Raw genomic sequence first — 12,618 nt, forward strand, 5'->3', positions numbered from 1 at the left:
AAGTGGGGAATATTTATGAAAGATTGTGTTCCGTATAACAGAACAACTATAAAGTCAGGTTGGGACAACGTTATTTTTAAACCTATATACTTTGAAATTATGGTACTAGTTTCATAGCCAGTTTCCAAGTTCATAATTTTTTCATTAAAAAAACAATTTTATGGTAAATATTGGTGGGGACGTTAGATAAAATTTGGTTAGGTAGATCAGATCACATTCGTTACTTGCCTTGCTACTTTTCGTGCTAGTGTTGAGGACAAGTGTGCAGCATTCAGCAAAAGCCCTATACTTACATTGCAACCTGCATAACTTGTCATAACAAATGTCACACTCCTACGTAAAACTGTTTTGTTATGACAAGTAATTCATTAGTCCATTCTTATTAGGTATTTGAAGACGAAATTCATTGCCCGAACAATAAATACTACAAAAGTTAAGAGTTTACTTTTTCATAACAGTGATAAGTGCACATACACTTGAATCTAATTTTATTAAATAGAAGGGGAAAGACGGTGTTAAATGTCATTCTTCATACCATAAATAAGTTTTAGTACCAGTAGAATTAATAGTAGTTACACCGTACCTCACTTTAGAATAGTGATGCAATAGGAGATTGGTTTAAATCGGACACCGTCTTTTTCCCAGTTGATTTGTCGGTAGCAGCACGATGTCCATTTTTTATCCAACTGGTGACATACTTTTCTACATTGAAAGAAGTCTCGTAATGTCTGGTAGATTCGAGTTTTTTTTTTTTTTTTTTTTTTTTTTTAACAGATAAAAGGTTTCTAGCGTCAGTGTGCTATAAGTTTAAGCTGGAAAAGCCTCTCCCACAGCATGCAGAAGAAACTAGAAGAACAATGATTTCATGTTAAGATTTTGTAGATTTGGTCGAATATTAGGAGTTCTCTCGGAATGCTGCAGAATTTTGGCTATATTATCAGAAGAAAATTTTATTTTATTTTAATTTTCATTACTTCTTTGTCGCAGTATAACATTCTTGCAGACAATTCTTCTGACCACTTGGATTGTGGCAAAACCTCGACCCTACCGAACGTTTCGTTAGGAAAGCAAGACCGTATGTTATCTGCCAGACCCTGACAGAATTGCAATCTGTTTTGCTGGTACTTCTCAAGAGAACTGTCTAAGGGTTTTGCAAGTGGGACTCCACAAAACTGACCAGTTTCTTCAACTGACTTTGTAATTCTTCCATGAACATGCCATCCTTTTCTTGCAACGCTTCCAGTACACCTACAGTTGTTTCAATTTTGCTTATTGCCTGTACAGTACAAGGGATGCTGACCTTTCTTGTAGAAACAGGCTAAGGACATCTAGAGGTTCCAGCACATCTCGGATCATGGACATTTCATAAACAAAATTCCACTTAGTGAAATTTTGCAGGACCAAAAATATTGCACGCTGCTCAAAACTTCTCTGCAAATTTGTAGAAGCTTCTCGAAAGTGTTCCACTAGCGCAGGGTAGGACTTCCACAATGCTTCTACTGAACGATATGAACAGCCTCACGACCGTACATCAAAAACTTTAGTAATATTATAGAAGCGAATACTTAGTTCTCCTGATATTAATTGGATTTTTTGTGTTCTACGGGAATATTGACTAAACACCGTGTAATCGTTCTACAAAGTTTTGAAAATGAACCATATCTGAAACCGTATTAACAGCGTTGTGAACAACCAGTTCCATCTTCTGACTCATGTAGTAAAACACGAGTAAATTGGTGTCTAATTCTTGCTGCAGTAAAGAGAGAGCATCATTTATTCCGCCTTGCATGTTACTGGCGCTCTCAGACAAACTGCCATAAGTCTTTCCCGTAATATCATTTTGGAAAGATTCATTCGTTCACATAATCACGGAATCACAAACTTCTCTGCCTGTTATTGCCTGTAACTCAAATAATACTAAAATTATATTGATACATACGTGATTAACTACAGTACGGATATGCACAATGATAACTGGTTTATGAGACACAGTGGAGGATTCATCCAGGATTAGCTCGAAGGGTTCAATGGAACGCGCAAGGTATTCGGCCAGTTTGCCTTCATTTCTGTAGCTAAAAGTCAATAATATTTGTACATGTAACATAGCAGTAAAGAACTTGTCCGAGGTGCATTAAATTTAGTTCTTGTAATTTAATAAGATGTGGGAGCATCGTAAACGATAGACGATTTTGGACAATAACGTAGGCAGTCCTAAATATCGTAGCTATGATTTTAACACGAATTTCATTCACAATTTTCCACCTGTCTTCTGCATTTGCCATTGAAACCTATATTTCTTCCCTATCCCTTTGTTCACATATTGACATATGAACATTTTTTGTGTGCAATATACTTTTCGTGGTCAAAAATTTTATAAAAACGTTTCTTTGATGCTTTTGCAATAATATCGTTGCACCATACACTTTGTGCATTTATTCTTCTTTCTGTATGAATACCGAAATAAAATTAAATCTTCAAGTTTTACGTCCCACGTTTATGCCGGTTCGGCTAAAGGAGACGGTGATGATGAAAAATGAACGAAATGGTGGAATGAAGAAAGTGGAAGGAAACAGAAGAACCCCGAGAAAACTCACGCATTGTATCAATACCGAGTTTACGAACGGAAGCACATATAATACACACAACGCGAATGTCATTAGTATTTTGTTTAACACCTAGCCACGTCGTTTAATTTTCCAGCTTGTAAATTGTTTTTGATCACATATTGAAGAGAACAAACCACTTGGGCTAGAAATAACCTTACCATTAATAACACTAGGTCCCGAATTATTTTCATTTTTCTGATGAGATATCTCTAATGTGATTTCGGACGTTGCACTATCTTCAAAGCCTCTTACTTTGTGTGCTGGAATTACTTGCCTCATCGTCAGGAGCTTTTCTTTTGTTAAAATATAGTCTAATATCCATTTCCTTTCGTTCTTTTTAACGTGCTTGTCAACGAAAAAGATACCAATTCACAACTGCTATGACTTCTCACTGATTACTGAAAACGTTGTTTTTTTTATTACTGTGCTACTCAGATTAAGAATGATAAGTAGTGATGCCAGTTGAAAGAGTTTTTCTTCGGGAAGCAATTCTATAAACAAGACCAACACAGCTCGCGACAATAAGCATACTGAAAAAATGAATTATTGTACTTTAAAACAAATTGTATAGCCTAAGAAAGGGGGAAAATATCTTCCCAGGCTGGGAAGACTGAATTAAATCTAGAGACAGGGAAGTCAAGCTTAGAAGGGGGGAAATTCCCAGGCTTCCCTGGCTACAAATAAATCCCTGGGCATACCTCAATTCTTATTACGTACATATCTACTTCACTTTCTACCGCAGACAAAGCATAGGCCTAATTTTTATTAGCTAATAAATCCATTTCATCCCCAAAACCCAAGTAGCATTTTGGGTTGGCAAATGGTTGGGCTAACTAACCATAGTTGGTTGGCCAACGGTGATTTTGGCGGTACAGCAAATCGTTATACCAACAATTATTTGCAACAAGTTATTTTTAAATACAAGCTTTTTTTCGCCACATTTTTACTGCTTTATAATTTTCGACTTTGAAAATTACCAAGAAGTGAGTGAAGTATGGATAGAGAGTATGGGTAATTTATTTTTGGAATAACCCTTGTAGAAGAGTTTTTTTTTTTTTTTTATGAATTAAGAACAGTACGAATTAAGGAAAGGGGGAGATATGATGGCAAGGCAATATTATTAGATGGTAAAGGGGAAAGGATTTAATAGCTAAATTGAGCAGTTGTATGGTTGCATTTTATTATTGTTTACTATAAAAAGTAACGATTTTTGTAGATTAATTTTAAACCATATGTAAGAAGACAATGATGGTATTTTTGTAAGAATTAAGTATAATTATAAAGCATAGCACAATTGAGATACAACTGAACACATAAAAAATGGAATGGGAGGTTTATAAGGAGAAATAAGAGATACATATTTAGTTAGTTATTATATTAACAAGAAGGAAATAAAATAATAGCTATTTAATAGGCTATATAATGCAATAAGTTTATTTAAGATAATGGCAATGGTAGCCATTATAATTATTAACAGACTTATTAATTTTTATTAGTTAACAGTTTTTATTAGTGAAGAGATTGACATAGAAAAGTATAATGAAAATTTTAACAATTAACATATTGACAGGTACTTGTATAAACAACTGCTATAGTTACATATTAGGCTTACATGCAGAAATGATAGTGAACTAATTAGGTTTTAAGACAATAACTAATTGTTTGATAACAGATATAAAACTAGCTATTTAAGTATAATTTGAACTTAGATGATTGAAATTAAGAGTAAGAAATTAAGAGCATTAATGTTACGATAATGTTACTGAATTTTAAAAAATGTTTTTTTTAATTTTAAGCATTAAATACAATTACGTTATTCATGGCAAGGTTAATATAGTTTATTTATAGATAGAACATGATTTTGGTTATATTATTATAGTGAATGAAGGACAAGGTTGTATTAGTCATGATTATGTACTTTTTAACATAAAGAGGGTTGAATTTTTAATGGAGTTGTGTAAAACAAAATTTAGATTAACTAATTAAAAAGAGGAAAATCGGCGAGAACAAACCATTGGCAAGCAACAAATACAAATTTTGACTACTGGTAAAGGGGTAAAATTTCCAATGTTATAAAAAAATAAATTAATAAAATCAAGATGACGAAATAGGATTTCAATACGAAAGAACATTACACACAGTGAAAGATACCCATTTCAACTGAAGTAATTAGAATGCTGTTGTAAAGGACGACAAGATATACTTAGATATACAATTTTAAAACAATATAACTAAAAGGGCTTAATAATGTACTGAAACATGTTTTTTTTTTGTTTAAAAAATTACATTTACAATTGTTTTTTTTTTAGGGAGAATGTTGACAAATTTAAAATTAAGTTGCAATAACCAGGGTTATTTATAAACATGGATGTAAAGATATATATATGTAAATTTGGAGAGTATATGTAAATATATGTGTCCAGTGCAAAATTATTTTTAAAAAGTCTCTTTTAAATACAAGCTTTTCTTTTAAATCCAAACCAATTAAGGGCAAGAGATAACCATATTTTGAGCTTATCGCCACAGTTGGGCCAACAGAAGATTGTATACAGTTGGCCAACCAACCAATGGACGACAGTGTGCCAACCATGGTGGAGTTGGGCCAACGAAATTCCAACAAAATGCCAACGAGAAAATCACAGTTGGCCAACGATCGTTATCCTACAATCTACCAATTATGGTGTGGTTGGGCCAATGGAATGCCAAAAAAACACCAACGTGAAAAAAACAGTTGGCTAACGATCGTTATCCTACGGAACGCCAACATTGTGACAACAAAATAGAACATCGTCTTTCGATGCGTTGCCGAAACAACGATGCACCTATGTTGAACCAGTGTTTTGTTTTCGTTTGTTGGCATCGATGGTTGATGGATTGTCGAATTTGCCGTTGGCATTTTTATAGTGGCTTTGCCAACGATGCCTACAAATAGACAACGGTTGGCACGCTGTTTGGCAACGAAAATGTTACTTGGGTAATAATCAGAAGCAAAACGCAATCCTTATTACTCAAAGATGCGTGTGATATTTTTGTTAACAACATGCAAAATTCAATTTCTATTTGCTACCTATAGATCCACTTTACTTTCTATTCACTCCACTTGATTAGCTATAGAATCATTTCACTTCTTATAAGTCAGAGACAAAGCGGAATTCATATTAATTATAGATTTTTTAGAACTTCTTATTAGCTATATAAGCAAAGTTCAATTTCTATTAATTATAGATCCTCCTTATTTTCTATTAGTCAAAACGAACTTTAATTTCTATGAACTATACACATATATACCTCAATTTCTTTTAGCCACAGGTAAAGCTCAAATCTTATTAGCAATAATTCCAGCTTACTGTATCCTACCAGCTAATAAAACCGAATTACTATGAACTATAGACTGCTTCACTTTCTCCCACAGTCAAAGATCAATTCATATTACCTATGGATCTCCTCAAATCGTTTTGGCAGAGCTCGCATTTTTTTAAATTATAGACCTATCTCGCTCCTTACTAGTCACAAACAAAATGGAATTCCTATGAGCTATAGACTCAGTTTAATTTCTGGTAAGCACACACAAAGCTCAATTCGAATTCCTATGAATCCAGCTGATCTCTCACTGTCCGCAGGGATAGCTCAATTCCTATAAGCTCTAGATTTATGTCACTCTCTAATCCACAGGCCTAATACTTAGCTCAATTCTCTTTCGTCTGATACTCAATGTGTACTAGTCAATTCATGTTAGTCATTTTCGAACCGGTCCATACGTACGAACTAAGCTCAGTTCCTAGTATCCATGGATTCTAGACTATTTCGTTCAAAAAGTGGGTTTACGTTCCGTTATCAGGTTAAGGGCAGTTCTTTGTGGCAATATCTCAGATCAGTTCGTATTAGCCTGTGAACTTAGAACATTTCTTATTGCCATAAGCTTTTCTCACCCCCTATACATACATAAGTCCTGAGCTCACCAATTGTAGTTTTCCCAGTTGTTGTAGCAGAACCTTACCTTCAGGTCGATTTATCTCGAGGATATTGTGCCTTCAATCGTGCTTGATATCACGAAGGACGTCCAGAGATTATCCATGAGCTTATTTTGTCTCAAATAAAGGGGATAGCTAGAGTTACTTGATTAAAACAAACTAGATTGCAACCTGAGATATTAACTTCTGTCTTTACTGGTAGATCAGTTGCCACAAAAGAAATCCTACCCTGAGAACTGAGTTGAAAATCATACCATTAGTGGCAGGTCAAATATCACAAACTAAATCGTACTCTGAGAACTGAGAAATTTATGCCATTTCGGGTATGTCAGGTGCCACAAAACTAAATCGTACCCTGAGAACTGAGATAGAAATTATGTCATTAATGGCAGATCAGTTGTCACAAACTAAATCGTACCCTAATCATTGAGATAGAAATTATGCCATTAGTGGTAGGTAGTTGCCCCAAAATTAAATCGTACAATGAGAAGTGAGATAGAAACTATGCCATTACTGGCAGATCAGTTGTCACAAACTAAATCGTATCCTGAGGACTGAGAAAAAAATTATGCCATTTCTGGCAAGTCAGTTGCCTCAAAACTATATCGTACCCTAAGAACTGAGATAGAAATTATGCCATTAGTGGCAAATCAGTTGCCGTAAAACTAAATCGTATCTGAGAACTGATATAGGAATTATGCAATCACTGATAGGCTAGTTGTCACAAGTTGAGAAGCTTCGATGTGCCCAAGTCGTTCGTTCTGACGTAGTACCATTTTTTGTTTTGAAATCGACGTCAGTTGTTGCTTCTTTCTTCCACACTCTCTTTTTCCTTCCACCATACATTTTATTTCGCTTCTCATGATACAATTCTTTCTCAGCTGATGTCTTCTAGATTCTCGACGTCTTTTTTCATTACATCTGAAGTTGTTCATTTCTTTATTACTCTTCTTAACACTTTCGGTACTAGCTGTGATGCTGAGCTACTTAACCTTTCCTATCTCACTACTAGTAAAATTAGTTTTGTTTGTTTGCTTGTTTCTTTCTTTCTCTTTTTCTCTTTCCCTTCATATTTGCTTCGACTTCTATTTCAATGGGGAACAAAAATAGTCCTGTTTATAACCTGTGACCTTTTCTAAAGAAGTGGCTATTTTCTCTTGAACTGGAGAAAAGGGAGCGGAGAGAAGAAAGCTGAACAGAGACAGAAGAAAAACTGTCTCAGCACAATTGAAAGAGATGTTTGGTGAATCAGCAGAATTGCTCTGTTGTTAGTTCTCTATCATTCGTCATTGGTTCGGCTCTATTCATCACAAAACGTCTGCTCTTGTCATTTCAGACACAAGTGGAGAGAAAATAAAGCAATGTTAAGCTAACATCACCAGTGCAAAATTAGAGGAACGTTACCTTTTTGTAAAAGAAAAAGTTTACGTTTCCTCGTCTAGTCTATTATTAGCTGTTTTTCTGTGTTAACACTAAACATACAAATGGTCGCACACACAATTTTGGCTAGATTGTTGTAAGTAAAACAAGGATTATATACAACAAATTTCTACTAAATGAAATTTATATTGAAATGTTCTTTTTGGTAGAGTCAATGATAGTCCGGGGTTAGCCCTTCACTAATTTTATTATAAAAATAATCATTTATAAAACAATTTACAAAAGTTTCTTGTAAATACGATATATGAATGTTTTCAAGTGAGTTCTTAACACACATAAAGTGGCTTCGGGTGATAAAGATTTAATTTGGATTTGTATGGGAACCCCTTTCCTTATAGCAGCCTCCAGGATGTTAGTTAAGGAATCTCTTTTTGACTTTAGGAGATGGTTTATAAGGACCCCCCTTTAGCTCATAGCAGCCTCCAGGAGTATGGTTGTTATTAGGAATCTCAGCCCAGGACAGCCTCCAGACCTTAGGCAAGGTAGGAACTAAGGGCGCCGATCCTAGGAAACATCCCCTCCCGAAAACTCATGTAGGCCCCCGCATTGTATTTATGAATATACAATATTTGGCATAATTTGAATTCAATTTGTCTTAAAATCCTCATATGCTTCCCCCCCAAAGTTACAGAGAAATCGGCGCCCTTGGTAGGAACGCCCTTGTCCAATGTGACCTCAGGAGCAGGTGCTGTAGGTCAGTTGATCAGTCGTAAACTGATAGTTAGGTCCTATCCTGTCCTCTTTTATTGGTGATTCTGGGCGGTTCGTCCGTCTTCGGTTTCCTTCCGGCCTGCTTCGTGTGTTCCTGATTCTTGTATCGTCTGCCTGTAATCGTAATTATAAACAATATCACGTGTTTACAGTTATAACGTATGCTTGAAGAAGTAATACATACTGAAAGGTGGGATTCTTACAATATACACATGATTAAAAAATTTCACACACCTTAAAAGAAGATACTTTATTATTTCAAATATTTCAATTTTGAAAAATGCTCTGAGAAAGAATTTATAGAACGCCAAATGTCTTGACACATCACTAAGATTATAAATTTACAAGTACAATGATTACTTTTTAGTCTTTATCCTTTAATGCTCTTGCTGATAAACAAAACAACTTGGCAAATAGCTTTTTGTGGTCCTGAGCCGCTACAACACCATCTGTTAGCAACCGGCTGAACTATATTTAGTCTAGCTGTCTAGTCTAGACAGAGCTGCGTCGCTCTTTCTCTAACAGGCGTATCAGGAGCTTCCTAGACCTAGTAGTCGTCACGTCTTTTATTCAGGTGACTCCCAGTTTGCCTCACAACACCGGCCTGGAATTGAACCCGAGACCTCGCGTACATTAGCTCAACTCTCTAACCATTAGTCTACGATGCCTCCTTGCTCCTGCTGATAACCAAGGCCATTTTTCAGTTGATCAAATTTTCGTCAATACATCCGATTGGTTGATTTCTCATTTTGAATCCTTCTAAATAATGGAGAGTAGCAAATCCTAGTGCATTTCAAAGGAGCTTGTAAAGAAAAGGTCAACGGTCTTTGGAGATAAGGTTCGCTGTATAATTCTTTCATTTCCTATCCACAAGAAATATCTCTATGCCGTGGGATTTATCCCTCAACATGGCAACACTAACAACAAGTCTTTAAAACAATTATTAGTTGCTGTAATAAGTTTTGCAGATATCTTAACTGCCTCACTTCCTACATTTTTACATTCTTCCCAGTGGCGTAACTAAAGGCCTGGGGGGGTTCTCCCGCAGACAGCGTGGAGTGGGGCCTCTTCTCTACGTCCCGCTTCACGATTTGGGGGCCCTCTGATGGCATATGTTCCCGCAATGCGGGTTCTGCGGGCCTCTTATTTACGCCCCTGATTCTTCCTTGTCTAAGTTATTACGAAAAATGTCATTGTGTTGGGTCGAAGATTGCACTCACTGTCTAGTACACTAACTAATATCGTCGATTCGAATTTGAGTGCAGCTTTACCAACGATATGCAGTGGCTCATCACTTATGAGGTAGCCAACTGACAATGTTGGTCCTACGTCGCAATTAGTCGTTTTGTGTAGCATCTGATAAGGTTGAGCGTACGTTGTAATTAGCCGCTTTGCCTAACATCTCCCAACGTTGACTCTACGTTGGGATTAGCCGCGTTGCCTAACATTTGCCAACGTTGACCTACGTTCTAATTAGCCGCTTTGCCTAGCATCTGCGAACGTTGGCCCTACGTTGTAATTAGCCGCTTTGCCTAGCTCGTCTGCCAACGTTGGCCCTACGTTATCATTATTCGTTTTATGTAGCATCTGCCAACGTTGACCCTACGTTGTAGTTAGCCCCTTTGCCTAACATCTCCCAACGTTGACTGTACGTTGGAATTAGCCGCGTTGCCTAACATCTCCCAACGTTGACCCTACGTTGGGATTAGCCGCGTTGCCTAACATTTGCCAACGTTGACCTACGTTGTAATTCACCGCTTTGTCTAGCATCTGCCAACGTTGGCTCTACATTTAATTAGCCGCTTTGCCTAACATCAGCCAACGTTGACCTACGTTTTAATTAGCCGCTTTGCCTAGCTCATCTGCCAACGTTGGCCCTACGTTATCATTATTCGTTTTATGTAGCATCTGCCAACGTTGACCCTACGTTGTAATTAGCCACTTTGCCTAGCATCTCTCAACGTTGACCCTATGTTGTAATTAACCGCTTTGCCTAGCATCTACCAACGTTGGCCCTACATTGTAATTAGCAGCTTTGTCTAGCATCTGCCAACGTTGAACCTGCGATGTAATTAGCCATTTTGCCTAGCATCTGCCAATGTTGGGCCTAAGTTGTAATTAACCACTTTGCCTAACATCTGCCAACAAACTAAATTGGGAACAAAACTATTACTAAAGAAGTAAAATTGTGAGAAAACTGATGAATAAAAAATCGGAAATTTATGGGTAAAAATCATACACTTTAAACAACATTGGAATCAATATATTTTTCAACTTTATTTCCTTGCATTTTGCCAAAATCCAAGTTGATTAAATACAGGCTCCCGTTCAATTTTCACCTCACAATTATTAAACAGAAAAAAAGGCATAGAATTAATTAATAAAAGAAGTGAATAAACGAATTACTGTTCTTCCGGTTAAGTAACAAAATTTGCTAATATTGTCCCAGAAGTGAAACAACGAATGTAGAATATCGGATAAAATTGTTTGCAGGGGAATATCAAGCCAAGTCAACTGCAACTCACGCAACGAGGAAATTGTATTTTGTATGTTCTGTGTGTGTTAATTGCATCTAGATATCACGCCATCTTCTGCCAATGTTTCATTCACTCATTGGACAACTTATTAGTGACAATCAGTCACAGGCTATACTATGAATTTATATCTATTTTTAGCAGATTTCTATATCTTGAATCTACACTGGGCGGAGGAAAGTTCGGTGCGAGAAACAAAAAAGAGGAAATCTAATTTTTTTTAAAAAAAGAGAAGCGAAAATACAGGAATAATTAGTTTACTGGTTTTAAATTTCCGTTACGTTTCAAACTTGTCTATCAACAATGTGATTGGTTGTATCCCTCTCACCCCACTACCACTACCACCAGCAACAAAATGAAGTTAAAATTACGAATTCTATTTCCACCTATCTGGATATGCTAATAAATCATGTTCTATTATACTTTTTTCTTTTCTCTTTTTTAAATATAGTAATTAATGGAGAAAAAGCAGCATTTAACACGCCAATTTTTTCCCAGAAGCGGGAAAGAACTCTGGATATGCTTATTAAGGATTTATATGGGGAACACATGAGTGATGGCCGAGGGGTAAGTACTCAAATCATTTATTATTATTATTATTATTATTATTATTATTATTATTATTATTATTATTGTGCAGATGTAATTTTGTCGCACCACATTTTGGAAAATTTACAGGTAAAATCCAATACTTTGCATGAAAAGACACGCTTATAAGGAACAAATTTCAGCAGGTGACAGGATTAAATACAAAGTAATACAGCTGTATTTTAGGTTTACAAGTGTAGAGTTACTATTGTAAAATCATTACAAGTGCTTTACGACGGATAAAATAAGTGAATACATATTAAAGATGGCTCTATTAGATGCTATTTTCCACCGCCAGCATATTTCTGCACAGTGTACAAAACCTGTATTTTATGTTTACAAGTGCAGTGTTACTAGTATGAAACTATGACAAGTGCTATTGAAACTCTTATCACTGCCAAAACCTACATCTGTCCACTACTCTCGTTTCAAGCATATTTACCATCGTGGATGCTCCTGCTTCCTTAGGACGCACTCCCGCGCTGACGCGCGGGCGCACCAGCTTCTCTCTGCTCTGATTTGCTTAGATAATATTCGTGCTTTTCATTAGCCACGTAGCACAGGTTGACTTGTTTTTCGCACTGTAGTTTTTATGCTACACATCCAGAAGACTTATTTATACGCAAGTCGTAAAAGAATTGTAATTTTTAACAATTATTTCTGGTAGCCCACTTGAATTTTATCTATTCCAATTGAGACATTTTCATGCCGCCCAGTGGAAAACTTTTAGGGGACGATAAAGGAAATTAGTGAAAGAATTATAATTTT

The 12,618-nt window shown here is 36.1% G+C and overlaps 1 protein-coding gene across 1 annotated transcript in view; it reads left to right on the top strand.

Annotated features, from left to right (window-relative positions):
• Positions 1-12,618, top strand: part of LOC145689883 (GTPase-activating Rap/Ran-GAP domain-like protein 3) — a 641,847-nt gene that overhangs the window by 562,164 nt on the left and 67,065 nt on the right. The window contains exon 13 of the mRNA XM_081764181.1: positions 11,714-11,829. Within this exon, the coding sequence (XP_081620307.1) occupies positions 11,714-11,829 (116 nt within the window). The remainder of the gene's footprint in view (positions 1-11,713; positions 11,830-12,618) is intronic.

This window comes from Thermobia domestica, chromosome 7 (assembly GCF_964235325.1).
Source record: "Thermobia domestica chromosome 7, izTheDome1.hap1.1, whole genome shotgun sequence".
Classification (NCBI taxonomy): domain Eukaryota; kingdom Metazoa; phylum Arthropoda; class Insecta; order Zygentoma; family Lepismatidae; genus Thermobia; species Thermobia domestica.